The 26,394-nt window shown below is 37.1% G+C and overlaps 1 protein-coding gene across 1 annotated transcript in view; it reads right to left on the bottom strand.

The window, feature by feature from the left end:
* Positions 1 to 3,367: 3,367 nt before the first annotated feature.
* Positions 3,368 to 26,394, bottom strand: part of LOC123536187 (3-hydroxybutyryl-CoA dehydrogenase-like) — a 34,186-nt gene continuing 11,159 nt past the window's right edge. The window contains exons 5-8 of the mRNA XM_045319147.2: positions 22,718 to 22,814; positions 17,756 to 17,854; positions 10,468 to 10,587; positions 3,368 to 4,351 (exon numbers count right to left, since the gene is read on the bottom strand). Of these exons, the coding sequence (XP_045175082.2) occupies positions 4,170 to 4,351; positions 10,468 to 10,587; positions 17,756 to 17,854; positions 22,718 to 22,814 (498 nt within the window). The 3' untranslated portion in view covers positions 3,368 to 4,169. The remainder of the gene's footprint in view (positions 4,352 to 10,467; positions 10,588 to 17,755; positions 17,855 to 22,717; positions 22,815 to 26,394) is intronic.

The raw sequence follows: 26,394 nt of genomic DNA, 5'->3' as shown, positions 1-26,394 counted from the left end.
TACAAGAGCTCGTAGAACATGAAATGCCCGCCTTGATGTATTCAGTAATAGCACAAGAAACAAAAATTATTTGCTCACTGTAAACAAAAGTTTTACTCTTCTGGTTCAATGTGACCTTGACCTTTGACCTTCGAGTCATCTGCTCGTCATGATCAACCTCCCTATTAAGTTTCGTGATCCTAGGCCCAAGCATTCTCAAGTTATTGTCCGGAAAGTATTTAACTGTTCTGGGTCAATGTGACCTTGACCTTTGGCCTACAGATCTCAAAATCTAAAGGGGTCATCTACTGGTCATGACCAATCTCCCTAACAAGTTTCGTGATCCTAGGCCCAAGCGTTCTCAAGTAATCGTCTTGAAACGGTTTAACAGTTCCGGGTCACTGTATGCTTGATCTTTGACCTACTGACCTCAAAATCAATAGGGGTCATCTGCTGGTCATGATTAACCTCTCTATCAACTTTCATGATCCTTGGCCCAAGCATTCTTAAGTTATTGTCCGGAAACCGTTCAACTGTTCCTTGCCAATGTGACCTTGAACTTTGACTTAATGACCTCAAAATCAATTGGGGTCATCTGTTTGTCATGACCAACCTCCCTATCAATTTTCCTGATCCTAGGCCCAAGCATTCTTGAAATATCATCCGGAAACTGTTTTACTGTTCCTGGTCACTGTGACCTTGACCTTTGACCTACTAACCTCAAAATTAATAGGGGTCATCTGCTGGTGATGATCAACCTCCCTATCAACTTTCAGATCCTATGTCCAAGCATCCTTGAGTTACCATCCGGAAACCGTTTAACGGTTCCAAGTTAATGTGACCTTGATCTTTGACCTACTGACCGCAAAATCAATAGGGATCATCTGCTGGTCATGACCAACCTCCCTATCAACTTTCATGATCCTAGACCCAAGCGTTCTTGAGTTATCATCTGGAAACCGTTTAACTGTTCCTGGTCACTGTGACCTTGACCTTTGACATACTGACCTGAAAATCAAACAAGAGGACCATGATGGTCCTGAATCGCTCACCTCTTCCCACATGACCCAGTTTTGAGTATGACGTCGTTTTTTCTATTATTTGACATAGTGACCTAGTTTTTGAGCTCATGTGACCCAGTTTTGAACTTGACCTAGAAATTATCAAGATAAAAATTCTGACCAATTTTCATGAAGATCCATTGAAAAATATGGTATCTAGAGAGGTCACAAGGTTTTTCTATTATTTGACCTATTGACCTAGTTTTCGAAAGTAGGTGACCCTGTTTTAAACTTTACCTAGATATCATCAAGGTGAACATTCTCACTAATTTTCATGAAGATCTCATAAAAAATATGGCCTCTAGAGAGGTCACAAGGTTTTTCTATTTTTATACCTACTGGCCTAGTTTTTGACCACACGTGACCCAGTTTCGAAACTGACCTAGATATCATCAAGGTGAACATTCAGATCAATTTTCATGAAGATCCATCGAAAAATATGGCCTCTAGAGAGGTCAAATGATTTTAATAATTTTAGATCTACTGACCTAGTTTTTGACCGCAGTTGACCCAGTTTCAAACTTGACCTAGATATCATCAAGATGAACAATCAGACCGACTTTCATACAGATCCCATGAAAAGTATGGCCTCTAGAGAGGTCACAAGGTTTTTTTATTATTTGACCTATGACCTAGTTTTTTAAGGCACGTGACCCAGTTTCAAACATGACCTAGATATCATCAAGGTGAACATTCTGACCAATTTTTATGGAGATCCATTTACAAGTATGGCCTCTAGAGAGGTCACAAGGTTTTTCTATTTTTAGACCTACTGACCTAGTTTTTGACTGCACATGAACCTGTTTCGAACTTGACCTAGATATCATCAAGATGAACATTCAGACCAATTTTCATACGGATCCCGTGAAAAATATGGCCTTTAGAGAGGTCACAAGGTTTTTCTATTATTTGACCTACTGACCTAGTTTTTGAAGGCACGTTACCCACTTTCGAACTCGACCTAGATATCATCAAGATGAACATTCAGACCAATTTTCATACAGATCCCATGAAAAATATGGCCTGTAGAGAGGTCACAATGTTTTTCTATTATTTGACCTACTGACCTAGTTTTTGAAGCACGTGACCCACTTTCGAATTTGACCTAGATATCATCAAGGTGAACATTCTGACCAATTTTCATGAAGATCTCATGAAATATATGGCCTCTAGAGAGGTCACAAGGTTTTTCTATTTTTAGACCTACTGACCTAGTTTTTGACCGCACGTGACCCAGTTTCGAACTTGACCTAGATATCATCAAGATGAACATTCAGATCAACTTTCATACAGATCCCATGAAAAATACGGCCTTTAGAGAGGTCACAAGGTTTTTCTACTATTTGACCTACTGACCTAGTTTTTGACGGCACGTGACCCAGGTTCGAACTTGACCTAGATATCATCAAGTTGAACATTCTGACCAATTTTCATGAAGATCTTCTACAATATATGGCCTCTAGAGAGGTCACAAGGTTTTTCTATTTTTAGACCTACTGACCTAGTTTTTGATGGCACGTGACCCAGTTTCGAACTTGACCTAGATATCATCAAGGTGAACATTCTGACCAATTTTCATGAAGATCTTGTAAAATATATGGCCTCTAGAGAGGTCACAAGGTTTTTCTATTTTTAGACCTACTGACCTAGTTTTTGAAGGCACGTGACCCAGTTTCGAACTTGACCTAGATATCATCAAGATGAACATTCTGACCAACTTTCATAAAGATCCCATGAAAAATGTGACCTCTAGAGTGGTCACAAGCAAAAGTTTACGGACGTACGCACGGACGCACGTACGCACGGACGGACGACGGACGACGGACACTGCACGATCACAAAAGCTCACCTTGTCACTTTGTGACAGGTGAGCTAAAAAGGGGCATTTGCTGGTGATGACCAACCTCCCTATCAAATTTCATGATCCTAGACCCAAGCGTTCTTGAGAATCATACAGAAACGGTTTGATCTACATACAGACCGACCAACCGACATCTGCAAAACAATATACCCCTCCTTCTTCGAAGGGCATAATAAACAATAACAACAACAACAACAGCAACACATGACCATGTAAAATTGAACCCTGCAGTATGTGTTAACACGTAATAGAAGAAAGACATACATTGGTCTACGTAATAAGACCTACAGCAATCTATTATAATGCTTGGTACTGATATTTTTAAAATAATGAATTTGACTTCATTCAAAGAAGATCCCATTGGCTTATCTCCTCTATTGTTAATCTGTGATGAAGTATTTATTTCTACACATGCAGTTTTCATTTCTACAATACCATATTGTCAACTTTTCGAGTTTACTTTTACTACTTTTACATTATGTAAGCATTATACCATTTATTATGATGTTGCAATATTAAAAAGCTAAATGAAGAGAAGAGTGTTCCTATATAGGCACTTTATCTCGGCTGATGGTAATGTATGTACAATGTACGTTATAATCCAATATTCTGACTAAATAGGACCTACAAGATTTGTCCAATGTATATTATCTATAATGATGTATCTATAGCTAAGGTCTAATATCAACGTATCTACAGAGGTTGTCGCAGGTATTAAAATCAACAAATCTGGTGTAATTTGCAACAGACACTTCTAATTGCATACTCCATCAAAGGATATGTTGATGTGCAAATACTGGTTATTCCTAAGTAGTCCGGTATCCTCATCAATAAAGATGTGTAGGTCATTACAATATATTACACCTACATCCCTCTGATGTTCACTAGACAGTTGCATCCCTCTGATGTTCACTAGACAGCTGCATTCCTCTGTGGTCCACTAGACAGCTGTGTCCATCTCTGGTCCACTAGACAGCTGTGTCCATCTCTGGTCCACTAGACAGCTGTGTCCATCTGTGGAACACTGGACAGCTGCGTCCATCTGTGGAACATTAAACAGCTGCATCCCTCTGGAACACTAGACAGCTGCATCTGTCTGTCGAACACTAGACAGTTGCATCCATCTGTGGAACATCCCTTTGTGATCCACTAGACAACAGCATCTGTCTGTGGTCCACTAGACAACTGCATCCCTCTGTGATCCACCAGACAGTCGCATTACTTTGTGGTCCACTAGACAGCTGCATCTGTCTGTCATAATAAAACACTTAGCCGCTATAAACACGTATTATTTCAGTGATATCCTTTCTACAAATTGGACATCCATCCCTCCTATTAATCAACATTGCTGCACACATATAGCATGTAACCATATGATGACATGGTCTCATAACACAGTCTCTTGGTTTATCCATACATATTGCACAATCCATCTCACTGTCTGTTGAAACTGAAATAGCAAAATACAAAATCAGAGATGACAGTGTATTTCCTCATAAGTGTATCTCATAAAGCTATGACTGAGTTTACATAATTACCATAGGTGTCTGTTTTTTTTTCCTGCCTGTTCATATTTGCTTGTGAAATACAAGCTGTCTTTTTGACAGAATTTATATAGGTATATACAGTGCAACCTCAGTAGAGCAACACCCTTTGACATAATTTATATAGGTATATACAGTGTAACCTCTGTAGAGCAACACCCTTTGACAGAACTTATATAGGTAAATACAGTGCAACCTCTGTAGAGCAACACCCTTTGACAGAATTTATATAGGTATATACAGTGCAACCTCTGTAGAGCAACACCCTTTGACAGAACTTATATAGGTAAATACAGTGCAACCTCTGTAGAGCAACACCCTTTGACAGAATTTATATAGGTATATACAGTGTAACCTCTGTAGAGCAACACCCTTTGACAGAACTTATATAGGTAAATACAGTGCAACCTCTGTAGAGCAACACCCTTTGACAGAATTTATATAGGTATATACAGTGTAACCTCTGTAGAGCAACACCCTTTGACAGAACTTATATAGGTAAATACAGTGCAACCTCTGTAGAGCAACACCCTTTGACAGAATTTATATAGGTATATACAGTGCAACCTCTGTAGAGCAACACCCTTTGACAGAACTTATATAGGTAAATACAGTGCAACCTCTGTAGAGCAACACCCTTTGACATAATTTTATATAGGTATATACAGTGTAACCTCTGTAGAGCAACACCCTTTGACAGAACTTATATAGGTAAATACAGTGCAACCTCTGTAGAGCAACACCCTTTGACAGAATTTATATAGGTATATACAGTGCAACCTCTGTAGAGCAACACCCTTTGACAGAACTTATATAGGTAAATACAGTGAAACCCTCTGAGAGCAACACCCTTTGACATAATATTTATATAGGTATATACAGTGTAACCTCTGTAGAGCAACACCCTTGACAGAACTTATATAGGTAAATACAGTGCAACCTCTGTAGAGCAAACACCTTTGACAGAATTTATATAGGTATATACAGTGCAACCTCTGTAGAGCAACACCCTTTGACAGAACTTATATAGGTAAAATACAGTGCAACCTCTGTAGAGCAACACCCTTTGACAGAATTTATATAGGTATATACAGTGTAACCTCTGTAAGCAACACCCTTTGACAGAACTTATATAGGTAAATACAGTGCAACCTCTGTAGAGCAACAACCCTTTGACAGAATTTATATAGGTAAATACAGTGCAACCTCTGTAGAGCAACACCTTGACAGAATTTATATAGGTATATACAGTGCAACCTCAGTAGAGCAACACCCTTTGACATAATTTATATAGGTATATACAGTGTAACCTCTGTAGAGCAACACCCTTTGACAGAACTTATATAGGTAAATACAGTGCAACCTCTGTAAGCAACAACCCTTTGACAGAATTTATATAGGTATATACAGTGCAACCTCTGTAGAGCAACACCCTTTGACAGAATTTATATAGGTAAATACAGTGCAACCTCTGTAGAGCAACACCCTTTGACAGAATTTATATAGGTAAATACAGTGCAACCTCTGTAGAGCAACACCCTTTGACAGAATTTATATAGGTATATACAGTGCAACCTCAGTAGAGCAACACCCTTTGACATAATTTATATAGGTATATACAGTGTAACCTCTGTAGAGCAACACCCTTTGACAGAACTTATATAGGTAAATACAGTGCAACCTCTGTAGAGCAACACCCTTTGACAGAATTTATATAGGTATATACAGTGCAACCTCTGTAGAGCAACACCCTTTGACAGAATTTATATAGGTAAATACAGTGCAACCTCTGTAGAGCAACACCCTTTGACAGAATTTATATAGGTAAATACAGTGCAACCTCTGTAGAGCAACACCCTTTGACAGAATTTATATAGGTATATACAGTGCAACCTCTGTAGAGCAACACCCTTTGACAGAATTTATATAGGTATATACAGTGCAACCTCTGTAGAGCAACACCCTTTGGGAGATACAAATATTGACTGTTGTAGAGGTTGTTGTTCTGGAGAGGTAAATTTGATAGTATATTTAAGCTTAGGGAAATTTTGATGATGTTATTATAGAGGTACCTTACTATAAATAGTAACACAACTACATTGGACAAAATCCTGTAGCCCAGGCCATATAACCAGAAGCTGGCATTATAACTGAAAGCAGGTGTCATAACTGGATACTAGCCCGCCGTGGATGAATGACATTTTTGGATGTCGTTTTACCGTTTTGTCATGATAAAAAATTTAAAACATCAATACTTCATACAACTAATTGATTCAAGCATCGAGTAATTGTTACTACACCCTCATGCAACATAGGTTTTGTTGTGCTAATAACTGCTTCAGGCCCACAACTTCCTTTCAGTAAGTGAATGTAAAACACTATATCATGATAGATGACACCAAGCATTAGAAAAGTGTTTGTTTGAAGGTTATTCTATTTTCAGCACTGACAGCCACCAAACGGGGTTATGGGAAAGGATTTGAACACACTACAAATAATGTTTTATAGGGTTTTATAAAGATGATACCAAGCTTGGTGAAGACCCATCCAAAATGGTTCATATGATGAAGTTGATTAAAGATTTTTCTATTTAGAACCATTTGAACACAAAGTACCTTTAAAGGACAGTACAGACCAAGTTTGTGAAGATCCATCAAGTGGCCAAATGGAACCACTGAACAAACTTAAGACAGGACCTTACTTAAAGATCAAGTTTGTTAATAATCCATCAAGTGGTTGTGAGAATTGGACTTTTAAGTGATCCCACAAAATCATGCCCCCAGGTGTATGACCAAAGCTATTGTTCTTTGAGGTTTTAAGTTTAAAGGTGAAGATGGTATGAATGTCAAGGTCATCTACATATAGTTTATTTCTAGGTCTTGCCACAAGTTTGGTTGAGTGTGACTATGAATTAAATTGGGTCATTTATGTGGGCTGCAGGATCAAAAATGTTGTTTATCAAGGTTTTAAGTTTAAAGGTGAAGGTCGTATGAGGGTCAAGGTTATTTATATAAAACTTAAAAGTCAGTTTGTAGGTCTTTTCACAAGGATTGTTGAGTGTGAGTTTGAACTATATCGGGTCATGAATGTTGGCTGAAGGAACAACAAGGAGCTGCGTTTTCGAAATGCAAAATCTTGCCCCCAGGTGTAAGATCAAAAATGTTGTTCTATGAGGTTTAAAGGAGAAGATCATATGAAGGTCAGAGCCATCTATATAAAGGTCAGTTTGTAGCTCTTGCCACAATGTTTGATGTCAGAGTGTAAATATGAACTAAATTGTGTCATTTATGTTGGCTGTAGGACCAAAAGTGTTGTTTATTAAGGTTTTAAGTTTGAAGGTGAAGGTCATAATTATGAAGGTCAAGGTCATCTATATAAGGGTCAGTTTGTAGGTCTTACCACAAGGTTTGATGAGTGTGAATATGAACTAAATTGTGTCATTTATGTGGGCTGTAGGACAAAAAGTGTTGTTTATTAAGGTTTTAAGTTTGAAGATGAAGGTCATATGAAGGTCAAGGTCATTTAAATACTGTTTAGTTCGAAGGTCTTGTCGCAAGGCTTATTGTATGTGGGTATGATCTAAATTGGGTCATTAATGTGGTCTGTAGGTAATCTGGTTTGTACAGACGGACGGAAAGACAGTTCAATCGCTTTATGCTGGGGGGGCATAAAAATGTTGTTTATTCAGGTTTTAAGTCTGAAGGTGAATGTCATGAGGGTCAAGGTCATTTATATATATTTCAGTGTGTAGGTCTTGCCACAAGGACTGCTGAGTGCGAGTATGAACTAAATGGGATCATTAATGTGGACTGTATGCAATCTTGTTTGTATGGATGGATAAACTGACAGTAAAATTGCTATATGCCCGGGGCATAAAAATAAGGGCTAAATTAAAAGCTGAAATTGACAAGACTAAGTTTTTTTATAGGGCTGACTTAAGGGTTACAATGTTTCATAATAGGACCTATTTGGCCTAAGAAGATGGGGTCAAAAAGGTTATAATACTGCTGAAGTTTTCTTGTGACAGTCTCAAATTCTGCGGTATCACTTTGAAACCAGGCTAGCAGTTTCTGATGAGAAGATTTTTAAATTTCTAGCTATATACATATAGGTCCTCTAGTGGCAATTTTTTTTTTTTTTTTGATGAATCAGAATAATTTGAACAAAGTTTGAGGTAGGTCACTCAAGAAACATGTCTATAAAATTATTTTAAAATGAGGTGTTGTCTGAAGATTTTTCTATTTTTAGTGCAGATGGCCATTAGTTTCGGCAAATAAAAAAAAAAAGAACAATCTTGGTAAAGTCACCCGAGGATCATTTATTTCTGACATGAAGATTTTAAAGTTTCCACTATATATATGGAATTATAGGGAAGTGACTATGCCCTCTAGCAGCCATGTTTTTTGAGGAATCAAAATAATTTGAACAAGACCAGTCCCGTTTCTGATGAACTGCTTTTGGTGAACAGCCATTTAGCATTTCATTATAAGTTATCTAGAGTTTTTTTTCTATTTTTTGCTGTGGCAGCCCCTTGAAGTGGCCAAGCAAGCAGAACCATTTGAAAAAAAATGAGAGAGGACCTTACAAGGATGCTACAAATAAAATGGTCGAGATAAATTAAATGGTCCATCAGTAGAAATCATTTAAAGCTTTTTTCAACTTTCAGCTCTGGCAGCCCCTAAAAGCACAACCACTTGAACAAACTTGAGAGAAGGCCATATAAGTCTCCTGAAGACCAAGTTTGGTGATGATCTATCAAGCTAATACAACATCATCTTCAAAGATAGGCATGGGGAAGGGTCAACATATTAAAAAAAAATCATAAATCAAAACTATTATCATACAGGTCATGAAGAGGTACATGATTTGAAAACATCTGGAAATCTGTAATTGGTGAAAGCTTTCAAAAGTTAATAAATGTATTCGAAAGATTTTAGATGTGTGAACATAAGACTGTAACTGTAAACTGGTTTCATGGCTTTAGGCGAAATATTTTTTAAGCTATGTGCAACACAAATGTTTAAGCACTCTATGTGTATTTTTCACTAAGTCAAGGACCATAACTCTGCTCTGCCTGAGTAAAATCACAAATAAAACACCAGGTGCACATCTTCACATGCTATATAACAATACTCTAATGTTCTATGACTCCAGGTGAAATACTTTTTGAGATTAATGAAACACGAACTTGATGCATATTTCGACTAAGTCAAGGGTCTTGCAGAGTGAAATCCAAAATAAAACCCAGATGCACAAAGTCACATGCTGAATAATATTCTAACATGGTTTCATGATATAGACTTTATCAAGGGCAATAACTATTGTCTAACTGGCAGACTAATCCCAAACAAATCCCCAGGTGTACAACTTCACATGCTGAATAATATTCTGATTATGTTTCATGACCCTAGGTCAAATATTTTTTACTAAGTCAAGGGCTGCAAATCTGGTCTGGATGAATGAAATCTCTCACAAAACCTCAGATGCACAACTTCACATGCTGAATAATATTCCTGTAATGTTTCATAGTCCTGGATCAAATACTTTTTGAGATTCATGCTACCCAAACTAATATGATATTTTTGACTATATCAAGAGCCATAACTCATGTCTGGCTGTGTGAGATCCTAATTAAAACAGCAGGTGCATAACTTCCTGTGCTGAATAACAATCCTGTGGGTCAAAGACTTTTTGAGATATGCATGACACAAATTCGGATATACAGACAGACGGACAGACAAGGGCAACTCAAACTGCCCCAACAAAATTTTGTTGGGCACAAAAATTATATCACCCCAAAAAACTGATGTCTTTAAACCTTATACATGCCATATATATGCAAATGTGATTTTCAAATGTGAAATAAATCTTTATTTAGAAAAGTACTGATTTGTTTGTAAGAATATAACTTTTTGTGGTGGCTATCACTTTCTACTGATCTCCATGTGACCAATTACTGACCAGTGAGAGAAGCAGAATAAGTCATAGAATAGGTATATATACATATATATTTTGATAGTACCTCTATTATCTGATACATGATGCGCAGTTGCACTATCAGCAATAGTCTGTCTAAGATTTGGTATACCATGCACATAGCTCGTGCCCATACCAGAATTTAATTTCATGTCTTCTCTCCTTGCTGAAAATAAAAAAATAAGAGCTATCTGTAATTTGTTTCCTGTAAAAGACTGTCAGTTAGCATGGTACCTATCAATCCACTCTGTAAAAGACTGTCAGTTAGCATGGAACCTATCAATCTATTCTGTAAAAGACTGTCAGTTAGCATGGTACCTATCAATCTATTCTGTAAAAGACTGTCAGTTAGCATGGTACCTATGAATCTATTTTGTAAAAGGCTGTCAGTTAGCATGGTACCTATCAATCTATTTTGTAAAAGACTGTCAGTTAGCATGATACCTATCAATCTATTCTGTAAAAGGCTGTCAGTTAGCATGATACCTATCAATCTATTCTGTAAAAGACTGTCAGTTAGCATGATACGTATCAATCTATTCTGTAAAAGACTGTAAGTTAGCATGATACCTATCAATCTATTCTGTAAAAAACTGTCAGTTAGCATGATACCTATCAATCTATTCTGTAAAAGACTGTCAGTTAGCATTGTACCTATCAATCTACTCTGTAAAAGACTGTTGGTTAGCATGGTACCTATCAATCTACTCTGTAGAGACTGTCAGTTAGCATGAAACCTATCAATCTATTCTGCAAAAACCTGTTGGTTAGCATGATACCTATCAATCTATTCTGTAAAAGACTGTCAGTTAGCATGATGTACCTATCAATCTATTCTGTAAAAGACTGTCAGTTAGCATGGTACCTATCAATCTTTTCTGCAAAAACCTGTTGGTTAGCATGATACCTATCAATCTATTCTGTAAAAGACTGTCAGTTACCATGATGTACCTATCAATCTATTCTGTAAAAGACTGTCAGTTAGCATGAAACCTATCAATCTATTCTGCAAAAACCTGTTGGTTAGCATGATACCTATCAATCTATTCTGCAAAAACCTGTTGGTTAGCATGATACCTATCAATCTATTCTGTAAAAGACTGTCATTAAGCATGGTACCTATCAATCTACTCTGTAAAAGACTGTCGGTTAGCATGGTACCTATCAATCTATTCTTTAAAAGACCGTCAGTTAGCATGGTACCTATCAATCTATTCTGTAAAAGACTGTCAGTTAGCATGGTACCTATCAATCCACTCTGAAAAGACTGTAAGTTAGCATGGTACCTATCAATCTATTCTGTAAAAGACTGTCAGTTAGCATGGTACCTATGAATCTATTCTGTAAAAGACTGTCAGTTAGCATGGTACCTATGAATCTATTTTGTAAAAGGCTGTCAGTTAACATGGTACCTATCAATCTATTTTGTAAAAGACTGTCAGTTAGCATGATACCTATCAATCTATTCTGTAAAAGACTGTCAGTTAGCATGGTACCTATAAATCTATTCTGTAAACGACTGTCAGTTAGCATGGTACCTATGAATCTATTTTGTAAAAGCCTGTCGGTTAACATGGTACCTATGAATCTATTTTGTAAAAGACTGTCAGTTAGCATGATACCTATCAATCTATTCTGTAAAAGGCTGTCAGTTAGCATGATACCTATCAATCTATTCTGTAAAAGACTGTCAGTTAGCATGGTACCTATCAATCTACTCTGTAAAAGACTGTCAGTTAGCATGAAACCTATCAATCTATTCTGCAAAAACCTGTTGGTTAGCATGATACCTATCAATCTATTCTGTAAAAGACTGTCAGATAGCATGATGTACCTATCAATCTATTCTGTAAAAGACTGTCAGTTAGCATGGTACCTATCAATCTATTCTGTAAAAGACTGTCAGTTAGCATGGTACCTATCAATCTATTCTGTAAAAGACCGTCAGTTAGCATGGTACCTATCAATCTACTCTGAAAAGACTGTCAGTTAGCATGATACCTATCAATCTATTCTGTAAAAGACTGTCAGTTAGAATGATACCTATCAATCTATTCTGTAAAAGACTGTTGGTTAGCATGGTACCTATCAATCTACTCTGTAAAAGACTGTCAGTTAGCATGAAACCTATCAATCTATTCTGCAAAAACCTGTTGGTTAGCATGATACCTATCAATCTATTCTGTATAAGACTGTTGGTTAGCATGATACCTATCAATCTATTCTGTAAAAGACTGTCAGTTAGCATGATGTACCTATCAATCTATTCTGTAAAAGACTGTTGGTTAGCATGGTACCTATCAATCTATTCTGTAAAAGACTGTTGGATAGCATGGTACCTATCAATCTATTCTGCAAAAGACTGTCGGTTAGCATGGTACCTATCAATCTATTCTGCAAAAGACTGTTGGTTAGCTTGGTCCCTATCAATCTATTCTGCAAAAGACTGTCGGTTAGCATGGTCCCTATCAATCTATTCTGCAAAAGACTGTCAGTTAGCATGAAACCTATCAATCTATTCTGCAAAAACCTGTTGGTTAGCATGATACCTATCAATCTATTCTGTAAAAGACTGTCATTAAGCATGGTACCTATCAATCTACTCTGTAAAAGACTGTCGGTTAGCATGGTACCTATCAATCTATTCTGTAAAAGACCGTCAGTTAGCATGGTACCTATCAATCTATTCTGTAAAAGACTGTCAGTTAGCATGGTACCTATCAATCCACTCTGAAAAGACTGTCAGTTAGCATGGTACCTATCAATCTATTCTGTAAAAGACTGTCAGTTAGCATGGTACCTATCAATCTATTCTGTAAAAGACTGTCAGTTAGCATGGTACCTATGAATCTATTTTGTAAAAGGCTGTCAGTTAACATGGTACCTATCAATCTATTTTGTAAAAGACTGTCAGTTAGCATGATACCTATCAATCTATTCTGTAAAAGACTGTCAGTTAGCATGGTACCTATAAATCTATTCTGTAAAAGACTGTCAGTTAGCATGGTACCTATGAATCTATTTTGTAAAAGGCTGTCAGTTAACATGGTACCTATGAATCTATTTTGTAAAAGACTGTCAGTTAGCATGATACCTATCAATCTATTCTGTAAAAGGCTGTCAGTTAGCATGATACCTATCAATCTATTCTGTAAAAGACTGTCAGTTAGCATGGTACCTATCAATCTACTCTGTAAAAGACTGTCAGTTAGCATGAAACCTATCAATCTATTCTGCAAAAACCTGTTGGTTAGCATGATACCTATCAATCTATTCTGTAAAAGACTGTCAGTTAGCATGATGTACCTATCAATCTATTCTGTAAAAGACTGTCAGTTAGCATGGTACCTATCAATCTATTCTGTAAAAGACTGTCAGTTAGCATGGTACCTATCAATCTATTCTGTAAAAGACCGTCAGTTAGCATGGTACCTATCAATCTACTCTGAAAAGACTGTCAGTTAGCATGGTACCTATCAATCTATTCTGTAAAAGACTGTCAGTTAGCATGGTACCTATGAATCTATTCTGTAAAAGACTGTCAGTTAGCATGATACCTATGAATCTATTTTGTAAAAGGCTGTCAGTTAACATGGTACCTATCAATCTATTTTGTAAAAGACTGTCAGTTAGCATGATACCTATCAATCTATTCTGTAAAAGACTGTCAGTTAGCATGGTCCCTATCAATCTATTCTGCAAAAGACTGTCGGTTAGCATGGTACCTATCAATTTATTCTGTAAAAGACTGTCAGTTAGCATGATACCTATCAATCTATTCTGTAAAAGGCTGTCAGTTAGCATGATACCTATCAATCTATTCTGTAAAAGACTGTCAGTTAGAATGATACCTATCAATCTATTCTGTAAAAGACTGTTGGTTAGCATGGTACCTATCAATCTACTCTGTAAAAGACTGTCAGTTAGCATGAAACCTATCAATCTATTCTGCAAAAACCTGTTGGTTAGCATGATACCTATAATCAATTCTGTAAAAGACTGTATTAGCATGACCTATGATCTTGTAAAAGCTGTCAGTAACATGTACCTATCAATCTATTCTGTAAAAGACTGTCAGTTAGCATGATGTACCTATCAATCTATTCTGTAAAAGACTGTTGGTTAGCATGGTACCTATCAATCTATTCTGCAAAAGACTGTCGGTTAGCATGGTACCTATCAATCTATTCTGCAAAAGACTGTCGGTTAGCTTGGTCCCTATCAATCTATTCTGCAAAAGACTGTCGGTTAGCATGGTCCCTATCAATCTATTCTGCAAAAGACTGTCGGTTAGCATGGTCCCTATCAATCTATTCTGCAAAAGACTGTCGGTTAGCATGGTACCTATCAATCTATTCTGCAAGAGACTGTCGGTTAGCTTGGTACCTATCAATCTATTCTGCAAGAGACTGTTGGTTAGCTTGGTACCTATCAATCTATTCTGCAAGAGACTGTCGGTTAGCATGGTCCCTATCAATCTATTCTGCAAGAGACTGTCGGTTAGCATGGTCCCTATCAATCTATTCTGCAAGAGACTGTCGGTTAGCATGGTCCCTATCAATCTATTCTGCAACAGACTGTCGGTTAGCATGCTACCTATCAATCTATTCTGCAACAGACTGTCGGTTAGCATGCTACCTATCAATCTATTCTGCAACAGACTGTCGGTTAGCATGCTACCTATCAATCTATTCTGCAACAGACTGTCGGTTAGCATGCTACCTATCAATCTATTCTGCAAGAGACTGTCGGTTAGCATGGTCCCTATCAATCTATTCTGTAAAAGACTGTCCGTTAGCATGGTACCTATCAATCTATTCTGCAAAAGACTGTCCGTTAGCATGGTACCTATCAATCTATTCTGTAAAAGACTGTCGGTTAGCATGGTCCCTATCAATCTATTCTGTAAAAGACTGTCGGTTAGCATGGTCCCTATCAATCTATTCTGTAAAAGACTGTCGGTTAGCATGGTCCCTATCAATCTATTCTGTAAAAGACTGTCGGTTAGCATGGTCCCTATCAATCTATTCTGTAAAAGACTGTCGGTTAGCATGGTCCCTATCAATCTATTCTGTAAAAGACTGTCGGTTAGCATGGTCCCTATCAATCTATTCTGTAAAAGACTGTCGGTTAGCATGGTACCTATCAATCTATTCTGTAAAAGACTGTCGGTTAGCATGGTCCCTATCAATCTATTCTGTAAAAGACTGTCGGTTAGCATGGTCCCTATCAATCTATTCTGTAAAAGACTGTCGGTTAGCATGGTACCTATCAATCTATTCTGCAAAAGACTGTCGGTTAGCATGGTACCTATCAATCTATTCTGCAAAAGACTGTCGGTTAGCATGGTACCTATCAATCTATTCTGTAAAAGACTGTCGGTTAGCATGGTACCTATCAATCTATTCTGTAAAAGACTGTCGGTTAGCATGGTACCTATCAATCTATTCTGCAAAAGACTGTTGGTTAGCATGGTACCTATCAATCTATTCTGCAAAAGACTGTTGGTTAGCATGGTACCTATCAATCTATTCTGTAAGAGACTGTTGGTTAGCATGATACCTATCAATCTATTCTGTAAGAGACTGTTGGTTAGCATGGTACCTATCAATCTATTCTGTAAGAGACTGTCGGTTAGCATGGTCCCTATCAATCTATTCTGCAAAAGACTGTTGGTTAGCATGGTACCTATCAATCTATTCTGTAAAAGACTGTCGGTTAGCATGGTACCTATCAATCTATTCTGCAAAAGACTGTTGGTTAGCATGGTACCTATCAATCTATTCTGTACTGTTGGTTAGCATGGTACCTATCAATCTATTCTGCAAAAGACTGTTGGTTAGCATGGTACCTATCAATCTATTCTGTAAAAGACTGTTGGTTAGCATGATACCTATCAATCTATTCTGCAAAAGACTGTTGGTTAGCATGGTACCTATCAATCTATTCTGTAAAAGACTGTCGGTTAGCATGGTACCTATCAATTTATTTTGTAAAAGACTGTCGGTTAGCATGATACCTATCAATCTACTCTGTAAAAGACCATCAGTTAGCATGGTACCTATCAATCTATTCTGCAAAAGACTGTTGGTTAGCATGGTACCTATCAATCTATTCTGTAAAAGACCGTCAGTTAGCATGGTACCTATCAATTTATTCTGCAAAAGACTGTTGGTTAGCATGGTACCTATCAATCTATTCTGTAAAAGACCGTCAGTTAGCATGGTACCTATCAATATCAATCTATTTTGTAAAAGACTGTCAGTAAGCATGGTACCTATCAGACTTAAAGCTAGCAGTGTATCTATCAATCTCCCCTGTAATAAGACTGTAAGCTAGCAGTGTATCCATCAATCTCCCCTGTAATAGACTGTAAGCTAGCAGTGTATCCATCAATCTCCCCTGCAATAGACTGTAAGCTAGCAGTGTATCCATCAATCTCCCCTGTAATAGACTGTAAGCTAGCAGTGTATCCATCAATCTCCCCTGTAATAGACTGTCACCTAGCAGTGTATCCATCAATCTCCCCTGTAATAAGACTGTAAGCTAGCAGTGTATCCATCAATCTCCCCTGTAATAGACTGTAAGCTAGCAGTGTATCTATCAATCTCCCCTGTAATAAGACTGTAAGCTAGCAGTGTATCCATCAATCTCCCTGAATAGACTGTAAGCTAGCAGTGTATCATCAATCTCCTGAATAGACTGTAAGCTGCAGTGTATCATCAATCTCCCTGTAATAGACTGTAAGCTAGCATGTACTATCAATCTTCCCTGTAAATAGACTGTAAGCTAGCAGTGTATCATCATCTCCCTGTAATAGACTGTAAGCTAGCAGTGTATCCATCAATCTCCCCTGTAATAGACTGTAAGCTAGCAGTGTATCTATCAATCTCCCCTGCAATAGACTGTAAGCTAGCAGTGTATCTATCAATCTCCCCTGCAATAGACTGTAAGCTAGCAGTGTATCTATCAATCTTCCCTGTTATAGACTGTAAGCTAGCAGTCTATCTATCAATCTCCCCTGTAATAGACTGTAAGCTAGCAGTGTATCTATCAATCACCCCTGTAATAAACTGTAAGCTAGCAGTGTATCTATCAATCTCCCATGTAAATGACTGTCACCTAGCACTGTTTCTATCAATCCCCCCTGTAACAGACAGATGGTGTTTTAACTGGACCATGTTTCTGTGTTACATTTACTTCAAACTAAAAATCACCATCAAAAAGTGGTAATTTTGAATGTCAAATTTGGAATCTTTTTCAAACAGAACTTGACGCTATGAGAGATTTTGTTTTTTCATCATGGCAAGAACGACAATATATAGACATTGTACCTTTTTTCCTTTCATCTCTCTGGTCTTCAGTTAGTATCAGTGGTTCTGATCCTGATCGAAAAAACAGTGTTTTCCCCATCTTCTCTAATATACTCCTCACTAAAACATCAAAAAATAATGTTAAAGAATCAGTGTGAGTATAGTGACTATTAATATTGTGATCGTTTGTATTTTATTATTGAATGTAGGGTGGATCAGTGTAAATTCAGACTCTAGTTTTTGTGATAACCACTTCTAAACTTGGTCTAAATCTCATAGAGATGAACATTCTGACAAAGTTTTATGAAGTTCAAATGGTGTGGCCTCTAGAGTGTTGACACTGTTGTATGATTTGCATTATTTGACCTTGTGACTTAGTTTTTGAGGTCATGTGAAGCAGTTTTAAACTAGTTCTAGATTTCATATTCCGAAAATTTAATTTTGTTGGGTTTAACGTCGCACATACACAATTATTGGTTATATGGTGAATTTCCAGCTTTGATGGTGGAGGAAGATGACCCTCCGTGCATTACTTCATCAAGAGCAGGCACCTGGGTAGAACGACCGACCTTCCATAAGCCAGCTGGATGGCTTCCTCACATGAAGAAATCAACACTCCGAATGAGGCTCGAACCCACATCAATGAGGGGCAAGTGATTTGAAGTCAGTGACCTTAACCACTCGGCCATGGAGGCCCCAACATTCTTACAAAGATTTACAAATTTTAAACAGAAAATAATGGCCTCTAGAATGCTAGAATTATGTTCTTCTATTATTTGACCTAGTGACCTAGTTGTTTATCTAATGTAAGCCAGCTTTAAACTCGACCTAGATTTTATGGAGACAAACATTCTGACAAAGGTTTATGGTGATCCCTAAGGTAACCCAATCTGGAATCTGACCAATTTTTCATTGAGACAAACATTCTGGCAAAGTCTTATGATGATCATGTAGAAAACATTGTCTCTAGTGCCAACAACGTTTTCCTACAATTTGACACTTTGACCTAGTTTAAACCTCAGGTAACCCAGTATTTCACAGAGGCAAACATTCAGACAGTTTTATTTACCTGACCATTTGTGTGAAATTATTTCAAAAACGGACCGTCGGTTTAGGAGATGTCGTTTGAAGATTTTTCTATTTTTAGCTCTGGCGGTTATGTGCAACCAAGCGGAACCATTTGAACAACTTTGGTAGAGGACCATCCAAGGAACATCCATGCCAAGTTTCATCAAAATCCATTCAGTGGTTTTGGAGGAGATGTCGTTTAACCACAATTGTTGACGACGGAAGGACGAATTCACAACGGACACAGCGTGATCACAATACCTCACCATGAGCACTTTGTGCTCAGGTGAGCTAAAAATAGGGGCTGGAGCCAGACAAAAAACAAGAGCACCGCCTTGCGGGTGCTGACGCTCATCTGATTTTTTTTGTATAATAGAAATATTGTCCTACCCATGATTTTCTAAGTCTAAAAAGGGCCATCATTCTTGCAAAAAGCAGGATAGAGTTATGTTTCTTGATGTATAGTGTCAGCTTATGATGGTGAAAAACTGTTGCAAGTTTTAAAGCAATAGCTTTGATAGTTTATGAGAAAAGTTGACTTAAACATAATACTCAACTAAGAAAATGATTTTCTAAGTCCAAATGGGGCAATAATTATTGCAAAAAAGCAGGATGGAGTTATGTTGCTTGCTGTACAGGGTCAGCTTATGATGGTGAACAAGTGTTGCAAGTTTCAAAGCAATAGCTTTGATAGTTTAAGAGAAAAAATTGACCTAAACATAAAACTTAACCAAGAAATCTGATATTTTCTAAGTCCAAAAAGGGCCATAAATCTTGCAAAAAGCAGGATGGAGTTATGTTTCTTGCTGTACAGGGTCAGCTTATGATGGTGAAAAACTGTTGCAAGTTTTAAAGCAATAGCTTTGATAGTTTAGGAGAAAAGCTGACCTAAACATAAAACTTAACCAAGAAAACTGATTTTCTAAGTTCAAAAGGGGCAATAATTCTTGCAAAAAGCAGGATGGAGTTATGTTTCTTGATGTACAGGGTCTGCTTATGATGGTGAACAAGTATTCCAAGTTTCAAAGCAATAGCTTTGATAGTTTAGGAGAAAAGTTGACCTAAACATAAAACTTAACCAAGAAATCTGATATTTTCTAAGTCCAAAAGGGACCATAAATCTCGCAAAAAGCAGGATGGAGTTATGTTTCTTGCTATACAGGGTCAGCTTATGATGGTGAACAAGTATTCCAAGTTTCAAAGCAATAGCTTTGATAGTTTAGGAGAAAAGTTGACCTAAACATAAAACTTAACCAGGCAACGCTGACGCCGACAACCGCTCAAGTGATGACAATAACTCATCATTTTTTTTCAAAAAATCAGATGAGCTAATAAGAGATAGCAAGTTTATATCTTGATAAAGACTCATGCAAGTTTTCATCAATTTATATTAAATACTGTTTGAGCTAAGCACATCACAAGGTGAAAAATTGCATTTTTGACCATTTCAGGAGGTGCACAAGTTCATATCATGATAAAGACTCATGCAAGGTTTAATTAATTTATATGAAATACTTTTTGAGCTAGGCACGTCACAAGGTGAAAATGTGCATTTCTGACTATTTCTTCTTTAGAAAAATAGAAAGTGTGCAAGTTCATATCATGATAAAGACTCATGCAAGGTTTCATCAAATTATATGAAACACTTTTTGAGCTAGGCACATCACAAAATGAAAATGTGCATTTTTTTACTATTTCAAGGGCCATAACTCTGGATATAGGGGACGGAGGTAGACGAAAAATAGAAGGTGTGCAAGTTCATATCATGATTAAGACTCAAGCAAGGTTTAATCAATAAATACTTGTCAATAAATACTTTTTGAGCTAGGCATGTCACAAGGTGAAAATAAGCATTTTTGACTATTTCAGGGGCCATAACTCTGGAAATAGGGGGTGGAGGCAGGTGAAAAATAGGTGCGCAAGTTCATATCATGATAAAGACTCATGCAAGGTTTCATCAATTTATATCAAATACTTTTTGAGCTAGGCATGTCACAAACTTCGGATGGACGGAGGCACGCATGCACATGTCAAGGACGGACATATTGACAAGACCAAATCTATATGCCCCACAACTCATGGGGGGGGGGCACAACATTGGATTAACTAGAGCTACTTTTGAGAAAAGCGCATGTCTCCCACAACTGCCTAATCATCTAAACACTAAGTCAGTGTTTTTATACTGTTTAGTCACAACAAATATACCTTTGAAGAGTAAAATGCCTGATTTTCAGTAATTCAAGGGCCATAATTCTGAAGTGCCTATACCAATTTTGCTAGTTATCGAACCTGGGAGAGGAATTATGGTCATACATATTTTGTTTAAGTTTGGTGAAGATTGGATAAAAAACGTTTGACTTGGAGTGCGGACAAGATGAATGGTTTTTGGTGCATGTTTGAGAATGAAGACTTCAGCATTTTTATGAGTCTAGGTGATTCATTAGTTATTGTCAAGGGCCATAATTCCGAAGTGTCTTAACCGATTTGGCTAGTTATCGAACTTGGCCAAGGTTTTATTTGCAAACACGTTTTGTTCGAGTTTGGTGAAGATCGGATACGAAATGTTTGACTTAGAGTGCAGACAAGATGAATGGTTTTTGGTGCATGTTTGAGAATGAAGACTTCAGCATTTTTATGCATCTAGGTGATTCATAAATTATTATCAAGGGCCATAATTCCGAAGTGTTTTGGCCGAGTTAGCTAGTTATCGAACTTGGCTGAGGTCTTATGGTCAAACACATTTGTTCAAGTTTGGTGAAAATCGGATGAGAAATGTTCGACTTCGAGTGCGGACAAGATGAATGGCTTTTGGTGCATGTTTGAGAATGAAGTCTTCAGCATATTTATGCATCTAGGTGATTCATAAATTATTGTCAAGGGCCATAATTCCGAAGTGTCTTGGCCGATTTAGCTAGTTATCAAACTTGGTTGAGGTCTTATGGTCAAACACATTTTGTTTAAGTTTGGTGAAAATAGGATGAGAAATGTTCAACTTAGAGTGCGGACAAGCTTTGTGACAGACAGACACACAGACAGACTGGAGTAAATCAATATGTCTCCCACACCACTGTGTGGTGGGAGACATAACTACCAGTACATTATAAGAGAAATATCTGTTTGTGGCAAGTCTCATGCCATAATGTGCTATGTCATGCTTTATGAACTGTGCTATATTGCAATCTTCTTGCCACATTGTAACTGTTAATATTAAAGTTAACATCTTTCTGCTTTCACGGTAAAGTCAAGCAAATTGAAATAACAGAATTGGCTCATATAATTAATCATTATGAACTATTTCACTTTCACCAAATACAGTAAGTCACCAAGCATGAAAACAGACTTACTATTCTGGTACAGTCAATATGTACATGTCAATAAGCATCAGGGATATTAGCAAACATGGAAAACAACATAAAGGCACATGAAAGTTCACAATCTTCAATTCTGAATATAAGAAGCTGTGATACAACAACCTGCATGTTATGGCAGATAATCACATCTTTTGTTATCATCTTGATTTGAGAAATCTGATGTCAACTCCAATGACTGTTTTTATCATGCACAAATAAAACTGAGAGACCTGTTACAGCTGGGAAGATTTGATATCATTGCTCCAGTTTAAGTTAGTGTACCTTCCTTATCAATAGTGGCACACAATGCATTGTAAGCTTTAACAGTTAACACTCTTGCTCATAGCAGTAAACTTGATCACTGGAAGTTTACATTTCTGCACCTTTTGCAGTTTTTATTTCCAACTGGACTGACAGACCAAAACCTTTCCCCCCAAGATTTTACGCTCAAATCAGGGGTACTCATTATACATGGGTATTTACAGTAGTTTGCATGTGCTTGTGTCTAGCTCTTCTGTTTGAGGGAATAATAAACAAAAAAGAAATCCTTTTTAATGTTGTTTACCTTTTTCAATGACCTGTCCTGATGTGTACTTATTTGGTGTAATCTCAACTTCTGGTATACAGTAGACTGGATAAAGGAACCGGAGACCAAGTGTCCGCTGAAATAAATTTGCAACAGAGGCTACAGTCCCTCACAAAAGAAGGGTTTCAGAGAGTAAAATTCTGTGTAAATTTCTTACAAGAATTATACATGAATATTGTTTAATGTTACATTTTGGGATGTCAATGAATTCATCAACCGGGTCAAGGTCAACAATCATTACCAATTTAGAAAAAATGTTTACAAAATTGGAAAAATCACCCAAATAAGTATCATAATACATCAACTCAGTACAAAAACTGCGTAAGTGTTTCTTTATGTCAATGCAGTTATCTACTGTTTGCACTGAAATGAAGCATTATGTGGTTTGGGCTATCAACATTTATAACATTGTATTTAAGCAATTCTTGTTGCACTGAATTATTTCATAGAACTTTACAAGGCTTAATCTATCACACACAGTGTGCTTTTTTCACTATGTGTCTGTCAAAACTGTAACTCAAGGCAAATTGAAAATTACATAGATACACTACCAGTACAATCTTGATATCTATATTCTTTAAAGACCCTCATTAGGAGAATACAGTATGACTTTAAGAGCAAAAACGGATATGGGTGGTCACAAAAGTGTAACAAAGGAAGAACATGTAATACATCAAAATGTTGGCAAATGTCTCATATTTATGGTTCTGGCATAAAAATATTCTGTGGGACAAGAAATACAATATGGAATTCAAGATGGCAGCTGTTTTTGTCAGATATGACTAAAGTCTATCAATTCCAGTCAGTGGTTGTTGAGAAATATTCTGGATAAGAATAGCGGGACGGTTGGACAGACAACAGCAACTATATGCTTCCTCCTTTTGGGAAGAATAGAACTTACTTGATGGGTGCGGATCCCATTTCATTGCTTCATTTCAGGCAACTTCATTTGGTCACTGTGCACTGGACATTTGAAGTACTGACCTCAAATCAATAATTATGGGTCATTTACCAGTCATAACATGGGGGAGGATCTGCTACATGGGACTCGGTTATGGAGGATATCATGTTACAGAGTTAGGATGCTGCTGCTACAGTTTTCCCGGATAACGTTACAGCATATGAAGGATAATAATCGCTGGCGGTGGTTTGTTCACAAAAGGAATGGTTAACATTTATCTTTTTGGCAAAAATATAAATGAGCCGCACCATGAGAAAACCAACATACTGTGAAATCATTTAATTTCGTCGGCACGAAATTTCGTGGTTTTGCCCAAAACGACTGTTTCGTGGGGACGTAAATTTGTGGATTTTCAATTTTTGTAAAAAAAAAAATTATAATTTCCCCAGGAATAGATCTGCTAGTACTTCTGTCCTGACATGTGCAACCTACACATCTCAAACAGTGCTACCATGGTTACCGAAATTGCAATCTCCGACATGGGAGATTAGCGGGTGATCATGTGCCAATTAACGACCGCATTATCTATAATTATACGACCCCGAATTTGCAAAACTTTTTAAAACTGTGAAATATTCAATAAGAAAAGTCGGTGCCTATTAAAAAGTGTCAAAACCGTAGCACCTTGCACAATTAGCATTCATAATCGAAACAAATATACAAGTTGATCATTGATCATTTGATCATGTTTTAAACAAGAACTAGTTATTGTACTGCAAATTAAAACAAACTACTATAGATTTACATAATGTGGTTTTTATTCCGTAGTACTAGTATAACCCTATTAATAGTTACATAAACTATTATAAACTGGTCCGGTTTTTATTTTTTATTTTATTTTATTTCTTTATCTTTATTTATTTATTTTTTTTTTTTTGCAAAATGAATGGCGCATCTGCATCTATTCGATAAAATTACAAGCTGTTGAACTTGTGCATATGTTATTTCATGCCAAGAAACGTGTAATGTGAATTAAGTACTGATGCATCAGTCGCAAATCCAGCAATTATATTCTCTAATTTAATAACTCCAAAGTCGTAGTATTTTATTACAAAAATAAAGGCTAGCGTATATACACTGCATAGCGGGGATGAAAAAAATCAAATAACAGCCGTATTATAGTGCAGTTGGCACGTGAGGCTACTTCAACCTGTTATTTTTAGTATCTACTTTTACTTTGACAAGCATGTCATAAACAAACCACGGGTACATTTCTAAGTGAAATAGTCAGTTTCGTTTCCACGCATGCCTATATTTATCGTTGACTGAGCCTCCATAAACAACACGAAAGCTGCAGGTTAGTACTGCCGTATGCATACAACTACGGATCAGATCGAACTGATATGGTGACTTTGCGTACAATTAAAATTATCGTGGGCACAATTTGTTTGTTGGGACTTAAATTCGTGGTTTAGCTCAACCACAAAATCCACGAAAATTAATCCCCCACAAATAATAATGATTTCACAGTAGTGCATTTGCGGCCAGCATGAATCCAGCCTGCATGTCCGCGCAGTCTGGTCAGGATCCATGCTGTGTTCGCTTTCAAAGCCTATTGCAATTAGAGAAACCGTTAGCGAACAGCATGGATCCTGACCAGACTGCGCGGATGCGCTGGTCTGGATCCATGCTGGTCGCAAATGCACTATGTTGGTTTTCTTATGGTGCGGCTCAAATTGTATTTCTAGATCAATGGTATGTACGTCATATGAGACATAGCTTAACATGAGAAACACAGTATATTGAAGTCTATCAAGCGTTTTATGACATAATTCAAAATTTTTATATAAAAGATTTTATTCAAAGATATTTCAACCATATTTTATACTCATTTGCATCGATAAAAAACCCCTTCAGGCATGCACTTATAATTCGCGGTAGAAAAATTACTGTGGGTCTAATTTTTCGTGTGTTTATAAAATGTTACAGTTTAGCATATGTTTCAGTTGTGGGGTGCTACTTCTGGATGTGTTACAGAGTTAGGATGATACATTTTGGAATATGTTTAGACAAAATACAACACCAGAACAGTAAATAAAATTGAAACATCATAGAAACAGTTATTTGGCAAAAAAAAATTCTACTGTTCTGGGTCAATGTGACCTTGATCTTTGACCTACTGATCTCAAAATCGATAGGGGCCATCTGCTGGTCATGATCAACCTCCCTATTAAGTTTCGTGATCCTAGGCCCAAGCGTTCTCAAGTTATCATCCTGAAATGATTAAACTGTTCCGGGTCACTGTGACCTTGACCTTTGACCTACTGATCTCAAAATCAATAGGGGTCATCTACTGGTCATGATCAACCTCCCTATTAAGTTTCGTGATCCTAGACCCTAGCCTGGGAATCCAGTCTGACAATTTCTAACTCTTTTTCTACCTGCAAATTTACAGCCTTGGGAAACCTGTTTTCCAACTGCAGCGCCACATGTATTACACCGGAAATATGCGGGTGTATAATTCTAAAAGAAATAATCCATGGCTTAAAATAGAAACGGAATTCACACGGAAAAGGCAGATCGGAATCGTGTACTTACGAAGGTTTCAGAACATTTCCGGGCCAGAGACAAATACCAGTTTGCACCTCCCATAGCTTTTCCAGCAAGCTGTAACAACTTTTAAATATGTCAGAATAAACTTAAATGTGCATCATAGCTATCAAATTGTAAGATGTTATATCAATGCAGACCTAGT

This window comes from Mercenaria mercenaria, chromosome 1, assembly GCF_021730395.1.
Source record: "Mercenaria mercenaria strain notata chromosome 1, MADL_Memer_1, whole genome shotgun sequence".
NCBI lineage: Eukaryota > Metazoa > Mollusca > Bivalvia > Venerida > Veneridae > Mercenaria > Mercenaria mercenaria.
This window is presented reverse-complemented; position numbering and strand designations above follow the sequence as displayed.